Source organism: Amblyomma americanum, chromosome 7 (assembly GCF_052857255.1).
Source record: "Amblyomma americanum isolate KBUSLIRL-KWMA chromosome 7, ASM5285725v1, whole genome shotgun sequence".
In the NCBI taxonomy this organism is placed as follows: Eukaryota; Metazoa; Arthropoda; class Arachnida; order Ixodida; family Ixodidae; genus Amblyomma; species Amblyomma americanum.
The window spans coordinates 13,921,819-13,948,438 of NC_135503.1; the positions used below are offsets into that span (position 1 = coordinate 13,921,819).

A 26,620-nucleotide genomic window follows, 5' to 3' on the forward strand; every position below is an offset into this window, starting at 1 on the left:
ATTCCCTGCGTCGAAGCGCTATATGACGAAGTATTAGTTAGGCGAAAGGCCCGCTGCCGACAGGCGCCGGATTTTCGTCGGCTTCAGAGCCAGAGAAACTCGCAGCAAGGGCTGGATATCGGTCTAATTATTACGGGATTTTCACACTGGACACCAGGAGCGGGTATGTAAGTCTCGAAATTTAGGCCAATTTTTTAGTTCCGGCCAGATTGAGAGCAACCCCAACCCTGATCCTACGAAGCGCAACCTTCCCTGCAGCGAGTAAGACCGCGAGTTAGTGTTACCGCACGCGGAGGGATCAGAGCACGTGTGCACGTGCTCCTTTCTCGTTAAAAGGAGGGTGACATCGTCCAGGTTTAAGAGCCAAGGCTATAATGCGGTTGGTGTCGCTTGGTATGTCGCAGCATTTGTGTGCCTTTGGGAGCTTAGGAGGTCACGTTGGATCCACTCTGTATGAATTGGCTGCGGGATGCGTGTAGCCAGACGATGGGGTTGCCCTCACTCCGGCCGTAACGCAAGAGTGGCAAATTTCTGAACTGTGACTGACGCGTTGGAGTAGGCGTGTTCCTTGAAAGGCATCAGTGCGGACGACAATGCAGGCCATAGGAAGCATGAGAATGGCAGTCACAGAGCAAAGCGCTTCTTGAGCAGCAATCATCTTAGCAGCGAAGGAGTAGGGATGTTCCGGGAGTGGAAACCAAGACGTTTTAATAAAGGCAGGCTTGCAAGGGCAGTAAACGGCAGTTGTCCTTTCGCAGGCCTGAATAAGTGCATTTAAGTAGATTACGATGGAACCATTCGGTAGGTGAGCATCTTACGTATTCCGTAATTCGGTCGCGAAGGGTCGCCGTCGCACTACTTGATGTTGGTCGACGTATATCTGTCGGTTTGTTATCGATGAGTTGTAAGAATTTCCAGGAAGCAAGAACTGGCGGTATCGGCGGTAGAATGAAGTGTGACAAAGCATAAGCCCTGAGAGCACACGTTGTGTGTAAATAAATAAATAAATAAATAAATAAAATGCTTGCTTCAAGCGTACGAGCATCGCTTCGCTCCTGCAGCAGCTTATCTAGTGTGTTTAGCTGTGCATTGTCTTGGAGCGCCACAATCGGGTGGATGATGGGAAGGCGAGTGATGACCGACCCTCATTAGCTCTCGACTTACAGCTTTAAGGCGATCCCATTGTGCCCTTGTCAAATGCCGGAATCGGGCATGGTAAACGAGGCACGGCAGCACAACCGCCCTTACCAAATGCCGTGCTACCTATGAGCGGGCGCCTTAGGAACAAAGCGTCGAATCATACCCAGCGTTTGAATAGCCTGCTATTTTTGCCCGAGAGAGCAAAGCAACCCCCGCTCCCAACTCGTGGACCATCAAACCCAGGATTTTTACTGTGGACCTTTCCAAAGGGGGGTTCCGTATAGATGCAGACATATTGGTGTTGCTTCGAGTTAATAGTGCCCCAGAGGTCGGCGACTGACATGTACGTAGTTTTGCTCTGAAAGCTCAAGTCCGACTGAAGAAGCATAAGTCGACGTAATATGCAAGGCTGCCAGTATACGGAAGGGACTTGAGTCAGCACGTCACGGTTAGTGCTCCACATCGCGCCGTCATCAGTGTACACAAAGAACTTGACGTTAGTGACAGCATGTGAGTGCCATGCAAGCGAGATGAAAGCAATATTAAATAAATTTAGTGACAATGCCGACCCCTGGAGCAGTCCGCGAAGGGGGACAATTGATCCGATCGCGTAACATCTGAGGCGTATTGCAGTATGTGTGCTTTCAAGCAATGATTTTACAAAACGCCGTACTCTAACAGGGGAATTCAGCATGCCAATTGATCCGTGATGATGGCATCATGACTGATTATATCTTATGCATTTTTGACGTTCATGGCGAGGACGGCAAGGACATTGTAGCTACGGGCTCATGTTAAAACTGATAACGCCGAGACAGCTAACCCATCCTCAGTACCTATGGACGGACGAAAGCGAATTTGGCACGGTGGTAGAAACCATGGGGCTCAAGCCACCAGGACAGTCTTATGGCTAACTTTTTCATTACCAGCATGCACAGCGCTGGCATTAAGTATATAGGTCGGAGGTTGCCAAGGTCTTTTGGCGATTTTTCTGGCTTTGGAATAGCGATCACAATGGCCGATTTCGTGTTTTCTGGAACGACGCCGTTTAGCCATACTTTGTTAATGGCGTCGATCAGTTGAGGCAGCACAGCACAACTCAGGTCTTGCAAACCTCATGCGGAACAGAGTCCGAACCGGGTGCTGTCTTTCAGTTGGCACTATCTATATATCTGTATATGCATCCAGAAGGGGTTCGCTCATGCATGCAAAAGGGGTTCGCAATTTCCTTGGCGTCGGCTGTTGATGGCAGCTTATTCACATGGGCTGGAATGCCTGCCAAGTAAGACCCTGTGACTGTTCGAGGCAACACTTTATACCTTGGGAGAAACTTCTACGCTGCTTCTCTGGCGAAACCACCACACCACGCATACCACTGCCGTCGTGCTAGATCACGCGCATTTCGGGAGGTAGTTGCAGTGGTTCCGAAAATCAACAAGGCGACTGTTGTGGTAGCGTCATATTCCTTTAGGCCAGCCGGTGGCTTTCTAATTCCGCACAGAAATACCAACACTCATGCGTTCTTGCAGCATGAGTTAAGTGGAGAAAAATTCACCACGGAGTTATCTGGCTGCCACTCCAATAGTGTTTCACACCAGTCTTTTCTATGCTCTTTTACTGTAGTGGCATTTACGTTGCCGTCATGCACTTTCTAGTTATTCCGAAATAAAATTACCTGATTGATGGAGACAGGTCATGCCACCTTGTACCGTCCACAAAACCTGCCCTTAGGGCTATCCTGATTGGCCGAGAAAGGTCACGGTATTCTGTGACGTCATCACAACCTGACCACCATAGCAGGTGGCAACTTCGCCACCGGACTGTGAACAACCCGCCCACCGTGGCAAGTAGCAGGCGGTCCTCCAAAATTTGGAAGTTGGGCAACAACGAAAAACCCCAAAGGACCCCTGAAATTTTTGAAGTGGCGCCAGCCCTGAAAATGAATTAAGGTGGATTAGTGGGCCGCTTCATTATATCCCATATGATGGAAGATACGCAAAAGTTCTAGAAGAGGATGACTCATGCATACCATATAAGGTCATACTAGAACTTGTTCCTACCGGAGATTTGGCGGGAAAGTCCCAGAACATTTGACACTCACTGTAGACACCATAGCAAGCAACCTGAAGCCTATCGCGTTTTCTTCTTTAAAAATGTGGTTGAGAAAGCTCCCAAGATTTTTCCATCGTGATTCCTACGGAAAGGCATGTTCATACATTCTGAGCGAATGTACACCAAAGATGTGTTTTTATCGGAACCCTATTTGCGCAAAAGCGCAAATAGGGTTCCGATAAAAAGGCATTACTGCGGGGAAAATTACTACGTCCCGCTAGGCGGTGATGTGTATACTTGCAATTCGTTAATTACCTGTTATTTACCTGAATTTGTTTTATTATTATATTTTTCAACTTTTATTTCTATTTTATTTTGTTCTTCGTGGAAATATTTCCTGTTCCGCATTGTTTTGGACTTCTCAAAGCGCGCAACCCTTTCTAATAGATCCCAAAAAAGATTCTGTTTCGTCTATTTTCCAAGCACCGATGGTAGTTCATTTACCACGGACTGTTTCGGTTTTTTTACAGAACTCTCACAACTCGCTAATCAAAGGCCGCCAGCACTGTCCCAGCTTCAGCATTGACGACGAAATTCTTCTTCCGCATGAAGCACGCAAGGAAATCGCCGTCGAAGTGAGGAATATATTGGCACCCCTGGTAAGTTTATTTGTTTACTATTTACGATACCCTCAATCACCAAAGTATTGCAGAGGGGAGTGGTGTTGAAATAGTTTTACATATGCGGCGACATCTGCGACAGCAGTGAAAGTTTGTGAGGCATCTTGGTAGAATAGAAGCAAGTTTTATGTGGGATACTTGAGGAAAAACGGTATTAATAACCAAACTGCGACAACATTATAGTAAACAATAACAAACCATTAAAAAGCACGGCATAATATTAGCAACAATAGCTAAGAATGAAATAAATGTAGATAACAAAATGGACATTTCAAATCGGTTCTTTCAAAAGTACGATAACATAAGGGGACGAAACCAACTACTTAAGCATATTATTTTTTTTTTGACATAGCACTATTGTAAACAAGATCAATACGTCATGACTTCGTTTGAGCAATATAAACAAAAAGCCGTTCCGACATTTAGGCTAAGTCATCAACAAACGAAAAGCGGATAAAGCTTTTCTGAAAAGGGCATAATCATTGACGCATGCGATATCAGCCGGGAGGCGGCTCCATTCGCTGCATGTACATGGTAAAGATGAGTAAAAGAATGTGTGAATTTATGTGATACAACGAATATATCCAACCTTGTGTCTTTGGTCAACTCGTGAAGAGCGATAAGAGGGTTCTAGAATGAGCTGCTTTCTTGAAGTTGAATGAAGATATACTTTGCAAAATAAACACAAACGAAAGAAATTTCAATGCAGAGACAAGCAGGATAACCAAGTCTTTTCTTCATGCTTGTTGATGTGCGATCATTGATAGAACAAAACGTGCCGCATTGTTCTGGACAACTTCCAGAGACTGACATAAGTTAGCTTGGTTAGGGTCCCATATACTGCGGATCGCTAACACGGAAACTACATTGTCGCGTGGACGCCTGCACAACGGCCAATTTTAATTGATGAAACTACCCCTATACAATCGTTTTTTACCTCTTCCTGAATGGTCTCGGAAAATTAACATCGAAATGAGTTGTGGTCCAGAAAATCACACTTTAACATACTCTTGTTAAGACCTGCCACTTAAGTAAAATAAATAATGGGCAGCGGAAATCCGTTCCAGCTGTTTGCGCTTGCAGTTGTTCTGAAATGGCACAAAGATGACGTTCAGACGGATATATGTCCACTTACAACGAACGGCTTGGTTAAGAATTAGACTAACGAAATGACCCACGAAGGACTGAGATTTCGAATAGGTTGGAGAGGATTAGACCAGCCCGGCCATGTTTTCCGTAGCCTTCCTGCTAAATAGCATGTAAATGATTATCAAAATACTGTAACAGACCCTCCAGCTTGCAAAAGCCTTCAACGCTTGCACATTACAAGCGAGGCTTGCATATGCGGGATAAATTAAACTAGTTCTATACAAATCAATCTCTCCTTTCGGTATAAATTCAAAAAATAGAATGTGTGGACACAGTAGTTTGATTTCGTTATCCACCGGGTCGCTATAAAAACATACTCCGAAGCTTTTTATTTTGGTATATTGTTAACTGGCGGCAGCTGACCGTCATGAAAACAGAAAGCGGAAAAAAAAAGTCTCGACTTAAAAATCTGTCTACCACATACCGTAAGCAGGTATGTATGCTTTTCAAAATTGTCTGCCCATTATGAACACGGATCTCCCACTAAGCAACTCAATCAGGCTTCATTAAGTCATCAGCTGAAGCTCCACAATTTGAATAAAGTCACTCCTAGTATGCAGCCTGAGACAGTGTTAAAGATGAGGAGACCTGCGAATGCCTTGGGGGACGCCGGGCTTGTCATTTGCGTCTCGCCTCTTGAAGCCTAAATTGATGCGTCCGTTGTTTCAAGGGTATTGATTCGTTCAGAGCGGCAAACCGAGCTAATGGTCTGGAAGGAAGCCATTTATTCTCTTTATTCACCCAAAAGAAAAGGGAGTGAAAGAACCTCTTTTTGCATACGATCCCGAGTGCGGGTCAATATTTGTATTTTTTTCACGGTTTTTCTTATAGTTGAGCCAGAAAGTGAGGGGGAAGCCTACGTGATTAATGACGTTTCTCGCGCGATGTGTAGTTGAGGCCTTTTCTCGAAGACTCCATGGTGTCATTTATAACAAAGAACGCTCCGCCGCGTTACTTTTGTCATTAGGACTCAAGGAAGTTGGGAAAAAAATGAAAGATGAAAAAAAAAATATGAAAGACTGCTCAAGTTAGACTGCTGCGTTTTGTATAAATGCTGCGTGTCGTGGTGGTCGACGCAATTCAATCGAAACTCTGCCCTCGAAAACACTTTAGCGAATCAGAGGAGGCGAAAAGGCAACGAAAGTACTCGACGGAAGCACACGTGCAAGCATTAAGTCAACCTTTGAAGCCACTGCTGCGCGTTGAACTGACAACTCTATTTTTTTTTGTCACATGTAGTTTTTTTTTTTATTCTATGGAAGGCAGCTATTAAAATGTACGTGGGTATATTTGTTGGCCTATTCTAGATGTGGCTCCGTCCAATAGGTACTGTATATAGTGACAGAAAGAAAGGAACTAAAAGTCACCAAGTACAAACAGTTTCGGTAACAATGAAGCCACTTAATCAACTTGAGAAATTTAGTTTCATATTAACGCTAGCAAAGCATTAAAAATCGTTCGACAAAGCCAGAAATCACTCATGACATATGAACACAAAGTATGCGATTAAACAAATCTAGGTAAGCATTCTCCGCTCTTGATACTGCACTCACACTTGCCGTAGCAAATGTTCAACGCTGTGACATGTTCACGCGCCAGCATATAAGCGATACTCTTACGCATGAACGCACAATAGTGTTCCGACCCTTAGAGCGACACGTGGTTGAATGTGGGTATAACACCACAGCATACTTCTTTTACGCTTCGCCATGAATCATGCCATGAATCATTGGCCCTGAATAATTGGCCATGAATCATTTAATCATTGTTTAGCTTTGAATGTTGGTGCATCAAGCTGCCGCTATATACCTTTGTGCTCCAGGAAGGATTCCAGTGCGTCGTCGAAATCGAGGGAGCCAGAGAACGAGTCTTCGCTCGACTCCGAGACAACAAAGTCATCTGCACCGAGAGCACGGTATGATGGGATTGAGACATACAACCTTGGCTTCGGCAGTTTGGTTAAAGCGGTAATCCAGGCAGCTATTCCAACATTTGCTGTTAAATTCGAGTCGTCGCTGTATAGGGCCTGCTCACCTGTGGTGAAGCCCCGATATACCCCCTCCCCACACACACAATCGCACGCACAGCCGCGATCACACGCACGCACGCACGCACATGGTTCGTTAGCTCGGTTAACTTCAAACAGGGATCTTTATTTGTGATGGCCTGTGAAATTAATTCCATGTTCATTATGTGGAAATAGAATATTCGCCACATTTACAACACAAAATCTTGTTGTTTTAAGACATTTGAAAATGTTTTTGCAGCAAGTGCTATATAACTGGTGCTGCGAGGATTGTTTGGCAGGAGTACCTGCGTGCCTTTGTGCAGTATGAGACTCGCAGATTGTAAAATACAAAGGAGGACCAGGGAAGTTACTTCGTAAAGGACAGTTCATGAACTTCGTTGTTTGACCATATCTTACGGCTCACCTCCTCTAGACACCATCGTGAGAAATGTCAAAAGGAGCGCCTGCGCATTAACAAGCTCTATCACGCGAAACCACACTGCGAAGCCCTCTCCCGCATTTGTCTGCAGCGGCGGTAAGGAGATAATTTTAGAGGAGGACGCCGGGGCATGTGCTTGCGCAATGAACACAAGCAGAGAGACGATTACTCGTCGCTCGAGGTCCCGGTTTTGAAAAATGATTTTTTTTCGCGCGATTTCATAAAAGCGAATCGCATTTCGCAAGAGCAGCTGGGGAGGGCCCGCATTGAGCGCGTCTTACGTCAAGGCGAGATGCTGCTTTGAGCGCTACGGTAACTACGGAGGAGAAGAAGAAGAAGAAAATGTTGAGAGCACCGAGGAGGGTATAGTAACAATGGACAGCAGCTGTACATCAGAGTCATCGACTGCAGCGCCCCTAACGGGTGGCTTCGTACACGGTTGCGACGACGCGCGACGCCTAACGACCCCTGCTCCCCGCGAAGCACCTAAGAAGGGGTTGAGCTATGGACGAACCGGCTTGCGCGAGCGGAAAGGTTGTTTCGCGGTGCTTTTTTGTTTGTTAGGTAGTTTGTTTGTTTGTTTCGTCGCCGCTGTTACGCCGTGCTCATTCCGGCTATGAAAATGGTCGACCCACCGCGAGGCTCTTTCGCCTTTTCTCTCGTTCCCTTTCCCTCTTGCGCGCAGCCGTAGGCATTCAGCGCACGACGAAGCACTCCCGGCTTGCATCTCGTTTTCTCGCGTTGTATCACAGCCGGGCCGTAAGAGGGCGCTCTAAGGAGATCAGCAGGCGTGCTCTCTTGCGGGATTAGTTTTGTGCAGTGTGAGACTGAAGCTGTTCTTGCGGGAAACGCGCGTGCCCTCTTCGGAGAGACGTTCCCGAACTGCCTTACCCTACTTGAACGCACTTTTCTCGGGAGTATGGCGATGGACACGGGACACTTGAATGCGTCCACTTAGAAAGCTTTTCTCTCTGAGTGTCGCCTGAAAAAGGTTGATGAACCCGACCGGCTGGCTTAAGTAGCACACGTGTCCACCTGCTCAGACCGAACCAGAAAGAGACAAAATAATGCAGATATTCGGAAGAAGGACTGGTGAAAAAGATAGATGCTCAGAGACATTGTTTGTAGCTCAAGATTAAGACAGGCGATGGACTTTCTTTATTTCGGTTCGATATAAGCGGAAACTAGTAAGCTCTCCGCTGCTGTGAAATTCCTGCAAGACGCTTCACTGAAAGTCTAGTCTGGAGACGTTCATAATTTTTAAAAAAAATTATATAGAAGAATGACTCGGTGATCCGGTGAGTACATTGTCGTCTGTAATGTTTTCAGGCACTAGAATATGTGAGAGTGGGGAAAAGATAAATTGCCTCCGTCCCCTCTCGTCAAAAAAAAAAAAAGAAGAGCGCAGTGATTTATTAAAACCCAGGGCAAGGTTGAACAAAAAAAAAAAGTCCGGATCACTTATGGTCTAGCGCACGACGCAGCCTGCACATCTGACGTGGTGCTCGCAACTACTCAACTTCAACATGCCAGTAAGAAAAGACAGAGGGGTGAGGGAAAAGCGAAGTGAACGAGAGGACGGAGGGATGAAGGAGGCCACGTTGGGGAAAGGGGTTAAGCAGGAAGAGATAGAGAAGGTATTGGGGGGTGTCCCTGTTGCCACATTCGCCTAGCGACGGGCGCGCGCTCCAGGGCTCTCACTCGCGCGACAGCACAGCTGGGCCCAAATGCTGCCCGATGGATAATCGATACGCTGTGTCGCAGAATGTAGTTAGGGAGCCATTCTTCTTGGCCGCGAGCGCCGCCACGGGCCGCCCTTGTGGCCTCGCTCTGCGAGGCGAGCTCTCCCGATGTCGGCCGCTATTCTGCCCCCTATCAGCCAAAGAATGAGCGAGCACCCCCCCCCCCCCCCCCCTCCTTTTCTTTCCTATTCCACCCGTCTTTTGTGCTGCTTTGCTTGTTGACTCCGCGACACGGCGCTTAGCGCTCGTATGTCACCCGCTTCCGTATGCACCTTAGGGGAGAAGAAAAGGCCACTAAACCGACCCTCTTGGCGGATATGCGCAAGCAAACGAGCAGTTCCGCCGACACCTCGTTTTGCTTGGCGTAGGCTGCTTCTGATGAAGCAAACTATCAGGCAGCGTTGCTTGCATTAGGGTCCGAGTGTGTGAAAGGGTGCGAGAAAGCGACACCACAACGGTCGAAGTAGTTCTAGTGACGTGTGGTGGAAAGGAAATAATAGATTAAGCTTAGGCAGCGGAAACTGTCAGTTTATATCTCGAGATGTTTTCCGAGATGCGTCTCGCAAGACCTCTTCCGCACTCCTCCCCCTTAAAAATTACCCGCAGAAGGGCCAAGAAAGCATATACATATAAGAGCACCGCATCAGGGACATTAATGGTTAGGAAACTATTAATATGTGGAAAGGTTTGTAGCCAGTAGCGAAGATGACGCATTGCAGAACAGATATGAAAGAACGGTAGCGCAACAACTAGGGAGCATAAAAAATTGGAAAGGTTATGATAGAATTCGTGAATAGTTTGTCAAGAGACAGAAAAAAATTGGAGTGGACAGTTAAGCTCTGTGTTATGGGTATGACTCGATAGTTTAACTGGGTTTATGCCATATATACGGAATTAATTGGTCATGGTCTACTTAACGTTCATAGATCACTGGAAGTCTTCATAATACTCCCGGCATATTGGCGTAGCGGTTAAGCGATGGTGGTGGTAGGGGTGTTGAAAACTTTATTTAGTGAAGAGAGTCTGCAGGCCCAAAATGGCCCTTAACATAGGTGGAGCCCTTAGCCCGGGACCCCGCTGGACGAGGCCGCTACTCGCGCCCGTTGGACTAGAGCCCTTTGAGAGTACAGACCCGAGCAATTGAGCAGGGCTGCATTCCATGCCTCTCGGGAAGAGGAAAGGTTTGGGGGAAGGGAAAGGAAGCATCTGCCCTGCGGTGGCAATCATGAATTTTACTGCCGCCTCCCACTATGAGCACTTTGCTCACAATCAGGTGGGCAGGTTGACCTAGGTGGCCCATCTGCCTCCCAGGTTGCTTCTCTGGACGCCGACAACGACGCAGACAACGACGCCGGCGATGTAGCATTTTCTGCGACACGATCTCCTTAACATTGTCGCATTAACACTGAAAGCAAGGTGTCACGAACGCTGCTTGTTCACGTTTTAGATTCTGTGTTGTTTAAATGTAGAGCGAAGAAATGTTTCTCGTTCTAATTTTCGAAACTATAGTTCCCTTTCTCAGCGCTCCCTTGCGCTCGTGGCTGAAACCCGTAAAGAATTTGAATCCACGATGAAACCGTTCCGTACTACTGTTCCGGACTCACCTGCATCCCCATAGTGCAAGAAGAATAACGTTGTAGGTGCCAGGATAAGGCTACAACTTTAACACGTCAACCAATTCTAGCCAAAGCATTTCTTCGCTGTTGTCTCAAGCTGTGATGAGGTCAAGTCTGACGCACCGAATATCGCGCAGCGCGCAAGGCTTGCTGCAGCGGCAACCGCTGGCGCAGCTCGAGATCGTCGGGCATTATTAGCGCGTTATTTGTGTCTGTGACGAACGACGGCCGTCGTTTCGATTGCTGGCTGCTTTGTTTCACCCTTAGGCCCGGCAGTAATTACAGGAACTCGGCGCCCCTCGACCAAGCCGGACAGAGGGAGAGAGAGAAAAGGGGAGAGCGTGCGGTTAATGAGAAACACGTCAATCTGTCGCCCGCGTCGCAGAGCGTGGCGCGGCCAGGCTGCGGCGCAGCCGTCGCCGCCCTGCGCTTGTGTGTTGCAGAAGTAGAAATGGCAGAAGCGCATTAACACGCTCGAGCCGAGTGAGAGAGCGATGTGTGGCTGCTTCTGTGCTGTTTACTCACGAGAAGCGCACGTCAGCTGGTGTGCCCCTGCGGAGCACAGGGAAGCGAAGCGAAGCGAAGCGCGCGCGCCTGCGCGCACGCACGCACGCACGCACGCACGCACGCACATACACACACACACACACACACACACACACACACACACACACACACACACACACACACACACACACACACACACACACACACACACACACACACACACACACACACACACACACGCACGCACGCACACACACACACACACACACACACGCACGCACGCCCGCCCGCCCGCCCGCACGCACGCACACACACACACACACACACACACACACACGCACGCACGCACGCGCGCACGTACGCACGCACGCGCACACACAGACACACACACACACACACACACACGCACAGACACACACACACACATACACACACGCACGCACACGCACGCACGCACGCGCACACGCACGCACGCACGCACTACGCTGATGGTTAGACATCTGTCAAGCGCTCTCTTACTTCAGTGACGACATTTATGCTTGCCACGAGCCTGTGGCGTACACGAGTTGTAAGGCTCGCTGGTGAGCTGAGTGATCTCCAAATACCACCAAAGTGAACGGCTCTTTTTCCTTGTTCCTTGTCTATTCTTCAGCTAGCTAGTTAAGGGGAAACCAAGAATATATTTTCTCCTGGACACAGGCACAATGTTTATCCTTGTGTTATGTCATTTCTACGCCGCTGCCTGGCGACATAACATGCGCTCTCCTCACGACTAATAAATTTTGTCTCGGATGGCTTGTCTGAACTAAAATGTGACGAATATACAACATTTCCGTATTGCGTGGGCCATATAGTGGTCACTAGTGGGCTCATGTTAGAAATGTATCCTCTATCTCTAGAGGCCCTTGAAATGGATTCGTGCAATGGCGGTTACGTAAAAGGGGCATCGCGCCGGAAAAACAATTTCCCTTTTTTTTTCTAGTACACGTACCAGGCTGAGCAAGGAGAACTGCAAGCATCCCTCACTGTGCTCTGGAATGGAGATACCTTTATCGACAAGACAAACGGTGAGTTTGCCTTCCATATTTTTTTATAAATAAATCAAGGTGTACGCATACTACTGCGGTCATACCAACATAATAAGACGTGGAGGGATATCGAAAACATACCAAGGACATTTGCAGGAAGTTGACCAAAGCGATGCTGAGCTGCCACCTTGCTATGCGGCTATGTTCGCCAGAAGGGAGCTGAGTACGGACTATGTCTGTGGCTAGGTCTCAGGACTGAGTGATTTATTCACTCAATAAGGATTTTTGTCGGGGCTAGTTGGGGCGTATCTAAGTGACGGAAGCCACAGCGCGAAGAGAACGAAGACAAGAAGAAACACACAAAACACAAGGTCTGTCTTGTGTGTTCCTTCTTGTCTTCGTTCTTTCCATGCTGTGGTTTCCGTCAGTTCTTTGCTCGCCGCAAAGAACTGCCAAGATGCCGCCACAAGCGTTGCAGCTTCGTCGCACTCTGGCTTATCGCCGCTATACGGAAAGCAGTTCAAGTAGAAAAGTAATTTTTCTTTCTGACCGCTGTGCGATCAACTGGCCCGATCCCAAAGATGCGTTTCGCTAAGGTGCAGTTGTGGTTCCTCCAATAGGGGGTGCAGTCAGGTTTGCGTGTATAACCTCAGCGGTATCTCGGCCAACATTGACATCGAATCTGCCATCGAATCGATAAGCAATAATTCACGGGGTCCTTAACTCAGAGTACGCTTAAATAGGGTTCCGGCTGGTCCAGCCGGCAACCTATTTCTAACCATTCGTGGGTGTGGTCACTCTTGACCTCCATAAGCTAATAAACTTATCAACCAAAGAATGCATTTATCTAAAATTAAGCAGTACAGGACACGTGCGAAACAAGATGCATTTCGTGAACATAGAAGAACGCAGGAGAAGGAAAACCACTTGTAGTTGTTCTTTTGCGCGATTATATGACACAGCGATCTACCATCGATGACAAAAATTCTCCAGGGCGCATGATCAGCAACCGAAGCCGTATCTCGGTTATTAGCCTCTGGCTTGAGGCCACACTTGCGACAATGAAAGCACGATTCACATGCTCAAATGTGCGATAGCTAAATCGTGTGGTCTCTGATAGACGTCGCACCTAAGCGCCTAGGTTTCTTTTCTCTTATCCTGGAGGCTTTTATCCCAGCTGAAGCGATATCCCGGCTGGCAGGCTCTATATAGCTCGCCTTGTTCACGTGTGAGAGTGACTCCTCATCGTTCGCTACGCTTTTCGTTCGCCTAGTGACGCTGTACAAATGCCTGCTGCTGGGAAGCCACGGCGGCCGCCAGGACTGCTCGCTGTGCCTGACGAGGGACAAGCGATACCAGTGCTCCTGGTGCGGGGGATCGTGCAACTATGGGCCCTCGTGCGTGGAGCCCGTGACCACCTCGTGCCCGCCGCCCAGGATTGACTGGGTGAGCAGGCACTGTGTGTATGGGATATTCCTCCAATGTTCTTCACAAATGGCAGGCTCGCGGTTTTAAATCACCTTTTGGCCTTGAACAAAACTCCCAGAACGTGTCGTGCACGACGACATCAGGCAACGATGGTTTGGGACAAACGATAAGCGCTTGTCCACATTTCGATGGCTTGAAATAAACAGCACAAAACACGTGCGAAACGAGATGCATTTCGCGAACATAAACGAACGCAGGAGATTCTACTCGCACCGCTTGTTTCCTTGATTTTCAATTCGATTTCTTCGTACTCAATGTAATTAAGGATTTTCTTTTCATTCATAATCTTCATAATTGATAAGCCGTTTGAGATTCACTTGGATTAGAACTTCCCTGTTTGGATCTGCACCAAACCCTGGCCAATCCCCCACCGTGGGTATGTGCCATCATCTTTCAGGCAACAACAACAACAACAACTAAAAGCACTTGTAGTGGTTCCTTTGAGCGATTATATGACACAGTGATCTACTGTCGATGAAAAAATTCTCTTATCCTGGAGGCTTTTATCCCCGTTTGAAGCGATAGCCTGGCTGCCGGGTGTAGATAGCTCGCCGAACTGATTGATTTACAGTTACTGTATAGTTCCTTCTTTACAATCGGACAACGCTAAAGAAAGAAAAAAACGCTTAGTATATATAGTTCTTCATTAGATGCTAGTTATCACAAATGCCCACAGTTCTAACTGATGGACTTAATACGACGAACTGCTCAGATGATTTTTGTCAAGCTATATTATGTAGCTATTAGCTAAATAAAGGGAAGATATATAAGCTCCCAGGAGCTAATTTCATCTGTGCAGTTATTCAAATTAGGTCCATCAGTTAGATTTCTGGGCATCCGTGATAACTAACATCCAGTTGCGAACTGCATATAATAAGCCTTTTTTTGTTTCTACTATGCTAAAGCTCCTAAGCTAATATCATCTGAGCCGTTAGTCATCTGAGAAGTAAGCCAAATTAGGGCCATCAGTTAGAATTACATGCATCCACGAAACTAGCATCTAATTACGAACTGTATATACTGAGCTATTTTTTTTCTTTTGACTATGCTAAAGCTTGCGTGCTCATAGAGGTAAAACGGCCGTTCGCAACAGCTTAAACCGCACTCTTTTACGTCTTTTCAGATCGCTTACACCTTTCTTAGCTCTCTGCAAAGCCCTAAGGGAAAGAAAAAGAGTATGATAAAGGTGGGCACAGTGTTGAAATCGACGAACCATTCATTGCCACAGCCCTGATGTCGCAATCCCGGCATATATTATTAATCCACGCCTTGCACGATGTTTGCGGTTTCTTTTATTATCCGTCCGTGCAGCTTTGGCCTGTCGGCTGCCCTTGCCTGCAGCGGTGCGCATAAGAAAGAAACCGCCATTAGTTTTGGATCGTCGACTGAAAAGGTCATTAAGTTTTATAAAGAGCGAGCGTATGAAGGAGTCCATGCAGCGTAACAGAAGATAAAACATGTACTACAATGCTCTGGCCGAAAGAAAAAAAAACGTATATTACGCTACAGCTCTTTTACTGCGTGGCTATAAATTGCGTCGAGCTGGACAAGCAATGAAATATATTGATCGCGTAATGTAGCGTCATGCACTAAGTATAGTTAGGGTTGACTGAAGATTAAGCCGATAACACGTTATTTCCGAATTATTGATTTTGGATTTTTTTTGCCGCTTGTAGGAATATTACCATGTCACTTCTTGCTTAATTAAGATCTGCCAGTTTGACGTTCACTATGCTAATACTTCTTATTTAAGGAAGCGAACACGTGTAGTGTGGGAAAAAAATGATTTGAACAAAGAATCAGCATATCTTAGCCACTCACGCTGACTCGGAAAGCAACTGGGAAAAAATATTAGCGAGCGTTTTATTTACAGAAATGTGTCAACGTGTAACCACTAGCACTATAACATGGCATACGCTCGCATTTTTGTTTACAATGTCTATACGTCAGTCACCAGTTCGCAAATTGCAAGAACCGTAATTTAATATACATAGTCGAGGTTGTTGGATAGCATTGTTCATAATAATTAATTCTTGATTGCTACCGTATCTTCATTCCAACTAAAACGAATAGGGAAGGATGTAGGGGGCTTTTGATTGCAATGACGTTGCTGCTGAAACTTCATCGGTTCAAAGTCTTGCTACTTAAGAGAGAGCGCTAGCCGCTTCCGCCAACCTATGCACTACGGAAAACAGCAACTTTTCTTTCTGCTTCTACGCTACGCACTGCTTGGAACAAAAGGGCATAACTATAACCACCTTTACAGAAGCACAGTGTTATTTTTTCCTTTAGGCGCGCAGATCTCTATTCCCAAAGAAAATCCGAATGTGCGTTACAACGTACACAAACCAGCATGCTGTTTATTCGGGACAAGAGTGAGCGATAAAGGGTGAACCAGGCACCTACGATTTTGGCGGATAGTGAGTGCGCGTCAAGCGCACGTAACAAACGCCCTGCTTGTTTCTGTCTCAACCGCTTGTCATTCGTGACCTGCGAAACCACAACTAGAGCCGACTTGAACAAAAGCAGAAAAAAAATCCGGCGTCGTCAGGAAGTATAGTTCTGATAATGACGAGCGTCTGGGGCTGCTCGTATTTGCATGTCTGGCTCGTTAACTTGGGTCGCTCCCCAATCCACTCCTGTCTCCTGGTTCGCGGTTTCGCTTATCGCGTCAGAGCTGCTCACCGCATCGTCTAGGGGACCCTGTTTTCCGGAAGCTGCTTCCGCCTTTTTATATGTTGTTTATCTTTTTCAATTCTTTACGTTGCGTAGCCAGCGCCTCTTGAAGCTGGCCGAGAGTAATTCGAGCTCGCCCTATCTAATCGGGCCATCGTAAAAACGTGTGTCGACGACTTTCCGGGAGACGTGTTTTGGCCGACGCGCCCCGTTTCCCCAAACGCGGTCGCCGTAGTTTTGGGTGTTAGGGAAGCGCACTTTTTTTTTTGCTACATTTCTCCGGTGTTGTAGTTTTATTTACTTTGACTCTGTTTAGAGCGCCGTTATACACTGCCTGCGTATTACACGGTCACGGGCGCTGACTTTAGTTGTTTACCTGGTGTCGTTCGGGTGACCCGACCTTGGTGAGGTTTTAATGTCTAGATTTGTAGAATAAGCTGTTTGCGCCGTGGCGAAAGGTCGTGGTGTCAAGGGCTGCCACAGCGATATTCTTTAGAGGAAACTAAAAATATTAATGTCGTTTATTGAAACCGCTGCACTGTTTAACACTTTCGCTCAAAAGAAGTAAAAGTGTTTCTCCGAAACTTCCGGAAACACTACTATGTATGGCATTTTGATCCTGCTATTCGTGTCGGAGAACATTTTACCCAATAGGTTGACTCCGAATATTTCAGAGTTTTGCCCGTTGCTTCCAATATTGGGATGTATTTTACTTGCCCTGACTGCCAGAAAAATGGCCATCTTAACAGCCTGAGCAGTAATTATCTTTCTTTCCTTCTCTCTCTGTTTCTTTCTTCCTTCCTTTCTCCCTTTCTTTCTTGCCTTCTGCATAACGCACAGATCCATCCACTCAACGGTCCCGTCGAAGGGGGCACCCTGGTCACCATCGAAGGCAGCAACCTCGGAACGAGCGAGGAAGAGATCCGGGACAAGATCCTGGTCGGTGGTCTACCATGCGTGCCCGTCGAGTACAACGTGTCCGTCAGGCAAGTGGTCCAAACACTTTGGAAGTAAAAGAAGTTCTGATGCCCGTCGAATCAGATTGAACTCGTAGGGAATATACAGGGTGTTCCACCGAAGACATTACACAATTTTCAAAAATATGCTTTTTGAGTTAGAAGAGCGCTTTTCTCGGCGTAGCATTGCGAGCGATGAAGTAGTACATCAGAGTACAAGTAAAACGTGCTAACAAGCAGGATTGTTGACTAACAATGAATAGTTAACTTTCGACTATTATTGTTAGGTTTCTTAATTACTGAGAGGCGTGTAGCCGACCGTAAGTAATAAGTAATAATAAGTAATAAGTAAGTAAGCAATAAGCAAAAATTTGTTGGGCCACAGCGCTGAGCGCGATCGCGTTTTTGAAACTATAAAAACTGATATGGATATTATTCATGACCCGCTACATGCGACTGAATAATTAAGGAGACTAACAGTAATAGTTAAAAAATTAACTATTCAATATTAGTTAACCAGCCTGCTAGTTAGCACATCATAGCTGCATTCTGATGTACTACACCGCTGGCAATGGTGTGGCGAAAAAACCGCTCTTCTAGCTTAAAAAGCCGATTCTTAAAAACTTGAAACACGCTGTATTTATGAGAAGAATTATTTTGACAAAAATGGCCTGCATGAATTGACTAGATAACCGAGAATCGACTGCACACAATCTGGAAGGAAGACAACTACATTATTTCTCGTTGTTTAGTGTATCTATCACTTTCTTCAGAGTTGTGCGTCTTTTCAGGAGGGCTTCCGAAGAAGTCTGGTAATGTTGGGGAAATATTTGTCTCTAGCAATGCCGCTGAACTGGCCTGAGAGCTTGTGTCCAAGACTTTGTGGGACTGTCTAAACGCGAATATTTCACAGACATTATTTGCTGCGTCAGAAACACCCGCTATGACTTCTTTAGTAGCAATACTTTTTTTTTTCCCCAGCTATTCCGTAGATGAATAAGGTAAGTGCCAGATGAGGTTGTTTAAAGTAACACCAAACACAAGAAGCGCAACAGGTTTGACGCCAAAAATATCCCCTATTTTCGCTCTTCAGCGGTATATTGTAGTCCTCTAATGTACGTTCGCCTAAAAATAAAACGCAGGAAACTAATTCCCCTACTTTTCCTCTACTCTCACTCTATTCAACAACGCGCCGAGAAGATTCACATCAAAATAACAAAGGAGGCGCCTTGTGATAAGGCTAAGCTTATTCTATATTGCACTTAGTCCTTTATTTGATGCGCGAGAGCCGGAGGCTTTGGAAGCCATTATCTTAATACACGGCTCAAGGCCGGCGAAACTTGCCACGGCTTTCTCTTCAATTAACGCCCGGAGAGAAAGCCGGGTTTCTTTCTAAGGCCGATGGTGAACACCAGAGAGGGCGTTCAGTGAAACTGATCTAAACAAAGAAGGTTAAGATGAATAGAAGAAAAAAGAAGACAGGTTTTCAGAAACTCCCGACTTTTTAATGGGAACGCATCAGGAACACTGTCCGCGCGCGCCTCCTTATCTGCGCAATTTCCGCTAAATGGCTCAGCTCTGTCTATGCAAGAAGCGACGAGCCAAGCTCCCGAAAGACGAAAAGTGGGTCGCAAGTAACGAGATCTAGCTAGCACTCAGAAAAAAAAATTACGCAAGTACAAAAATTGTAAAGGTAGAATTTGTTTCTCTCTTTTTTTATTCTATACACCTTCCGGGGCTTGCTTTGGCTGCTTGAAGATGCGAGCTAAAAATGGGACGGCGCCTCCCACAGCGTCATAGCCTCTCGATCTGTTGTCAACTCACGGAAGTGCCCCGAAGCTGTAAACGCTCTCAGCTAAGGAGGCATGATTGATTCTCTAGTTTCTTTCACGTCACAAGAGCAAAAGGAGCACGCTCGATCTCTCTTATTAATCAGGCCGCTAAGAGGCACTCTCAAGCTAATGAGAATAAGTGTCCCTTACACACGCGACGAGCTCACCCGCTTTTGAAGAAAAACACACATTATGAGTGAAAAGCAAATCTTTTTAATGCTGATTTCTAGATTTTGGTTCTTTTCATCTTGGAGGTTTATAAGCGGTGAGCTCATTAGTATTAGCCAAGGCATTATGCAGCCCAGACAACATTAGCACTAGTGTTCGGCGCACGTGTCTGGGCAACTTATTGTTATGAAATTAGTTAATTTTTGTTGAAAGCTATGAAATTAGGATTGGTTAAGAGTTTCTGCAACGCAGTTAAGACTCTTAGCAATTACTAAAACTTTCATTACCATGAATAAAGCAAACAGGAGCAGTAATGAGGTGGTGGTGCTTTAATGGCACATCAGAATTATATTTTGCACACGAAAGTTCTCGCAAGAAAAGCTTGTGCGTTTAGTCGATCGATTCGCTTGATACAGCGAAAAGAACAGCGAACACTCAACGTTTTTGGCCACAGATGAGGTGAAAAACTAGGCAATAAGCTTTTACCACAGGTGCTTAGAAACGAAGCAATGAAAATGAAAACTGGTCTCTGAGGAAAGGAAATTGCGCAGTAATTGTTTCACATATATCAGTGGACACCTGAACCGCACCGTGATGGAAGGAAGGAAAGTGGGAGTGAAAAAAGGAAGAGAGAGGGAGGTGCCGTAGAGGAGGGCTCCGGAATAATTTTGACCACCTAGGGATCTTTAACGTGCACTGACAGCGCACAGCACACGGGCGCCTTTTGCGTTTCGCCTCCATCGAAACGCGGCCGCCGCGGTCGGGTTCGAACCCGGCTACTTCCAATCACTAGCCGAGTGCCCTAACCACTGATCCACGACTGCGGATTAGAAATGAAGCGAGAATTTCGATTTTAGAAAAGGAAATGCGTAGCAACTGTCTCATTTCTTGGTTGTTACCTCGACCGGGCCTTGAGGGGTGCGGGGGAAGGTAGTAGTGAAGGAAGAAAGAAAAAAACCTGCTGTAATGAAGGGCTTCTTAATAATTAGAAGCAAATAACCTTAATTGGTGGTCATCCTTTTTTTTTCGTCTTCCTGAAAGTAAGCGAGTTGATTTCTTGAACGATATGCTTGATATGGGTGCTCTTTGTAGTTTAGGTACATCACACGGATGGTAAGCAGTTCTATGTATTGCACTATAATAATGACGTATCCCGTTAGATAAGGAGAGAAATCACTTAGGAACTGTAGACCGTCTATGACCCTTGAAATTTTGTTTCTAGCTTTTTGTTTATCAGGCGCTCACATCTTGCTCTGTAGTTTAAATGGTGTTATAGCAGAAAACGTATAATATTTTCGCGCAGAAATGATTATTCTGGAATTTCGTGCTGCCACGATGTTTACTAAGTTTGCTGACCGTTCCGTATGGCTTTCAACAATAATTGGAATAAACCGAAAATATTTTGCTTCTTCGTTAACTTAATCGTGGTCGGTAACGGAGAAGCCTAAGCAAGATGCCAATGACGAGAGTCAGATTCGTCACCGCGGTTTGAACGCATGTTTCTTTCGTGGCCCGCAGGGTGGTGTGCCGGACTCAGCCGAGCCCCCACGGTGCGCAAGCAACGTACGTTGTCATTGGAAACCGCGCAGGCATCACCAAGGCCCAAGAAAAGTTTCACTACAAGGTAAGATCGATGGGATTGCAACGTGGGACATGCTGCCCACTCCAAATGCAGCTAGGATAGGAGGAGGGGGAGGGGGCGCTTTTCAACTATTCATGCTCTCGCGTGCCGCTTAACTACGCGCAGTGCTGCATTGTCGTTCGACCGCGATCTCGGTGCCGTCGCAGGTATTCGTTTCAGCGTTTCTTTTTTTTTATCGGGGGGGGGGAATGGGTATGGGAGAGGGGGGAGGGGATCGCTGGATACGGGTTGTAGAGCGCAGCACAGATTGTAGAGAAAACGCAAGCGGAAGATATTTTAGCTGAAATAAGAATGAAGGTCATGAGCAGGACATGTAATATGCTAAACTGACAACTAGCTCTCAATTAGACATAAGGTTTGTCAAACAGCCGTAAAGGAACGGCTTTTCTTCTTGGCCCCTTTCACAATGTGTACGTCATGTTGTGAAGAACAAATAAAAAAAATGGCAGAAAGGCTTTCGGTTGGTTGCCCTTCACTGGGGACGGGAATGAGGGGATTAAAAAGGTAGTTTGTCAAAATTTTCTAAGAAGAGGGGTGGTGGGTAGGTGTTGAGGAGTGTGCTGCAAGAGACCCTTCATTCAACGTGGACATCCCAAGAAATGCTTGGAGGTGGGCACTTCGTGTTTGGTTTGGTTAGTGTTTGCCAAAGAAAAGCGCATTAGGTCGTATCAATACCTTTCTCAAGGGAAAGCTGCCGGAAACGCTTTGCTAATTTCCATGCCGCCTAGTGCTAAACGTTCACTTGTGCAACATTTGATGAATGTAAACAAAAACACTCTTATGAGCACTCAATCTGCGCACAGTGAACATCATCGCTGTGCTGTAATGATTCCTCAGCAGAATTTGTTCAGTCAGATTGAGTCATAAGTTTCGGAAATTTGCTGGAATCACTAATTCGCACCGACACAAAACAGGAACAATCGGAGGTCACTGAGAGAGGCGTCTGGCCTGCAGTGGCTTAACTGAGCTAATGATGGTGATGGTAGTGAAGACATGGCGCGATGTTGATGATGATGATGGAAGAGCAAGAAAAGACTAATTCTGGAGGTTTCAACGCTTGATGAGAAAATTTGCGCGAGCCTTCACAGCAATCAAAACAATATAACTTTGAACGCTGGGAGAAAAGTGCTTAGGATGCTAGAGAGCCAGAAAAGAGTTGAAAATTAAAAACTGCGCGAAATAATTTAAATCTGCTTGAACTCAGTAAGCAGGTGGCTTCGGGACTCCAAGGGGCTGTCAATAAAATGAGTGCACCCCATTAAGTGAGGTCTCGCGTCATGCGGTCATGGTCCTCATTTACCATACTTCTCGTAAGAAACGAAGTGATTTAATGGTGCCTTCATGGAGTGGTGTCCATTCATGACATTCGATGAAAGGGATGCTGTCTATTCGGGAGAACTCAACTGTGTAAGGAAAATTTTTTGTATGCTCCGTCTGGGCATTAGATAATGTGAAAAGTTATGGACACTTAGAATAGCCCTTGTTATTGGCCAGCGACTTCACCGTTGTGGCTTACCAGCGCTTGAGTACCGGCCAGTCACAAACCGCCGGTAAACATGCGAACATCATTTTGAATTCGGCGTGCGTGATTTGTTGACGCTAGACCTGCACTACATCTCTCAGATTGTCACTATAAAATCCGTTTGTGAGTGGTGTGCGAATAACCTACCCATTTGCACCCATCTACCCTGCTGTCATGGTTGCCAAGAGTGACGTGCCAGAAACTCTCTCTCTCTGTTCTTATATGCTTGAGGTGTTTATATTCGTCCCTCGAATCATTCGCATCAGTTGAACACATTCTACTATAGTAGCAACACATCAGAAGAGAGAATACTGATGCCACATCGTTCGCTGCTTTTCGCGAAGCAAAGTAAAGGTATTCATTTGTTTCTTTGCGGGGTCACTGTATTTTAACTTCCTCACCCGACTGCTCGTATCGTATGTTCGGTTGATTGATGGATGGCTGGCGCGCTTATTGCCGGTGGCGCCATCGTGCTGTACGCTCAGTTTGTTCCGCTTAAGCGTACTCTGCTGCAATATGTAGCACATGTTTTCGTCAGCGGCGCCAGTAAGCCGCCATTGATATGCACAAAGGAATGCAGGTCATCTTCCTCTTTCGTTGGTCCCTGATGTGCACGGTCATTTGATCGCTCCGCTAAATAAACAGCCCCTGAACATACAATTCTCCTACTATTCGCTTCCCGCTTGAATTTGTGCAGGGCACAATAATACTGATGGATCACCGCGTATCCAAGTCGTTAAATGGCCTCGTCAGCCGATGTGCACGCCTCTACAGCCCTAATGCGCTTACTCGTAAATAAGGGGCGCGAAAGCACATCGCTCAACTACTGACGGCAGCTGACGCCATTCGCTGCAGTTTACAGATGCAGCGACCAAGTGTTAGTTTTTTTCTTCCTCGCCTTCCCTCTATCGGACGACAGAGCCGACTTAGTTCGGGAAGGCCGAGAGCTCGCTCTCTCTATTGGCAATGCCGTTATCGACTTTGCCAAGCCAGCCCGCGCGAGGCCCACGTCAGGCGCGAATAAGTATTCGCGCTCCACCAAAAATGCCTGCAAACTCGGGCTCTCGTCAGAAAGCTGTTTTACACGCCGTAGTTTTAATTCTCAGACGCGCGTCATCTCGGCGCCACGGAGAAAGGCTAAATCCTTCTCTTTGAAAGGCGCCTCGCAAATCCTCAACTAGCCGAGGGGATTATTTCCGACTCGGGCGCATGCAGGGGCGCCGTCTAGGGGAGATTGCCCGAGCGTCCGCGTGCTTTGCGGAGGAGTATAGAAAAATATGATCCGCTCGCATTATGCGTAGAGCGGGCGATTACCACGGATTAAGTGTACCGCAAGTTGCGAACGCCTCCCCTGTCACCGGGATGAACAGGGATAAAAGAATAAAAAAAGCCCATCGCGACTCGCCATACTCGAAACATTGGGAAATGCTGTCTCGCCGTGCCTACATTTATGACACGAGAGATTACAAGAGCGATCACCAACGTGAGGCTCGTTCCGCGAATAACGAACAGCTAATGAATGGCGTGAGGGAAGCCGTGTTGGCGCCTCTTAATTCATTATCGGTTGATACACTAGCGGTTGAGTCCATTAACCACGTGGCTACGCTCCTAGCTCTCGCTAGGGGTTTATACTATGGGACAAGCAAGCAGCTAAAAAAAAAAAAACCAAGAGACATAGAATGAAAAACTGTGGAGCTACAACCTTAATGTAGTCTCAACAAGATTAGGTATACGCAGGAACCAATCAAACAAGTTTTGCTTAATTAGAATAGATCGACTGCTTGTGCATAAAAGATATAGGTTTAGGTTTAGGGGGGTTTAACGTCCCCAAGCGACTCAGGCTATGAGTGACGCCATAGTGAAGGGCTCCGGAAATTCCGACCACCTAGGGTTCTTTAACGTGCACTGACAACGCACAGTACACGGGCCTCTATAATTTCGCCTCCATCGAAATTCGACCACCGCGGCCGGTCCTTGGATTTTAAATTTAGCCCGTTTTCAAGCAAAAAGCCTTCACGCATGGAATAAGCACTTAATTTTTCTTCTCACCTCTATGCGTGAATTGGAAAAGCAGAAGTCGCGTTTGATGAAAGTGGTCAGTAACGGGTGGAAAAGGACAAATACATTGTCTCGCACACCTTGACTGCTCTTTCATGGTAACTAAAGCAGGACGCTATGACAAGTTAGTGGTGTCTTGCGTTATTGAATACTAGAAGTTCCCTTTATTTCGAGCACAAAGGCCCCCACCGAAATAAAAGAAAGCTCCTTTAGATTGTGTAATTGCAAGCTTGAAGTTACAGTTTTTGCGCAATGCTCCGGATGTCTCCGGTGCAGCGAATACCATGCTCCAGCCTCGATGTGTCGGCCACGAATAAGAGAGGAAGGAGGATTAAAAGAATATCAGTAGCCTCCCCAGCAAGAACGCTAGCGGACTCAATCCACGATCGGCCACAGAAGTGTGCATTCAACGTCTTATGTGCCGTCCTACCCATCGCGTGTCACAAGTCTCATGGAGTCATTTTTACGAACTTAAGCTGCGTCAGGTTAGTCAAGTTCGTTGTTTTGACAAAATTCAGCTGATGGATAAAAATATAGGAACACCGTTACGCGCAATCATCATTTAGGAATTGTTTATGAGGAAAATAGAAAGACTAGTCGATCCACTACAACGAACGCTCCCTCGCTCCCCCGAGTCAACGAAGAAATTAAATGTGAATCTATTTTTAAGCTGTTGAATTTTAGGACGATTTACCTTTTGGTTAAGCCTTATTCGGCCGACGAGTGAAGTACCCGTGTTCGACGGAACACACTGTGCCAGCGCTGTAGACAGAAAAGACACCTACTGAATTTGTGAGTACATTCAAAGCCGGATATATCTAACCCGAAGGAGATTAGGAAATAGTTCAATATATCAATAATTAAATACATAGAACATGACAATAATTGAGAGGATCTGTGGCCTGGAATATACCCACACCTGTGACGCGCTTCCCACAGCGACGACGTGCCACCCGCCGGCGCGCTGACAACGCATTGCTGGATATAGGCGCTGCTAGGCTTAACCTCCTTCAGCTCACGGCGATTTGGAACTAGCCACTGGCTAGATTAATTGTCTTGTTTACCAGTGCTTTATAGATAGAATAATCTGTCATTAAATCTAAAGTACAGTTGGTTTCCGCGACGCATGCGCCAGCTAAGCGAGCGAAGCATGCCTAGCGACGGCCGCCGCTGGAGCCTATATAGGCCTGCTATTCGCATGCGGCTGTGGAAAGCGAACAGCTTTGAAAATCGTGCCTCTCACTCAATAGACCGGACTGCGATTCCCGCTTCAGTGCAGGGCACACAGTGTGCCGTTCCTGAGTGCGTTTGCTAGAACCACCAGATGCGATCGCCGCACGCAGGCACCTTCACAGTATTTAATAACTGTCGTAATATTCAGCGTTTATGCCTAATAAAACACTTTTAATGAGAAGTTCAGCGTAGTCTTGCTGAGCTCCGCATGTCCGCGAGCAGTTGGCCTAAAGTATGGACAGTTGTTTAACAAAACGTATGTACAAGCGTGCGAATATTCGAATCTTCCGAATAGCGCATCGAGTGTCCTTCCATTCGAGTCGCTGAACGATCAGGATGTGCGCGCTTAAAATAATTCGAAGCTTACCAAATATGTTCTGATGTTTTCAAATAGGCGCGAACGTCGAATAAAGCACACGGTTTTCTTCGACGACTGTTTGCAAAACAGGGCCCTCTCCGACGTCTCTCGGCATGCTGCATAGATCTGCACCATGGCACAGTCCGTTCTTGTGGCGGCGTTCTCAAGTCTAGTGCATGGTCTCTTAGATAGGCCGATGCTACAGGGCTCGGGCAGGTTTCTGAAACTCTACCTTGATACTTAGATATTTTTTTAGTTTATTCGCTGTCCACTCAAGCGGCAAAAAGTATTTTTACGTTACCTACGACACGATTGCCATGGAGTTA

General features: G+C 46.4%; 1 protein-coding gene across 1 annotated transcript in view; it reads left to right on the top strand.

Annotated features, from left to right (window-relative positions):
- The window catches only part of LOC144098521 (plexin-B-like), a 192,377-nt gene that overhangs the window by 122,680 nt on the left and 43,077 nt on the right, over positions 1–26,620 (top strand). Inside the window, exons 13-18 of the mRNA XM_077631226.1 lie at positions 3,723–3,851; positions 6,844–6,936; positions 12,316–12,400; positions 13,635–13,807; positions 17,366–17,511; positions 21,000–21,105. Of these exons, the coding sequence (XP_077487352.1) occupies positions 3,723–3,851; positions 6,844–6,936; positions 12,316–12,400; positions 13,635–13,807; positions 17,366–17,511; positions 21,000–21,105 (732 nt within the window). The remainder of the gene's footprint in view (positions 1–3,722; positions 3,852–6,843; positions 6,937–12,315; positions 12,401–13,634; positions 13,808–17,365; positions 17,512–20,999; positions 21,106–26,620) is intronic.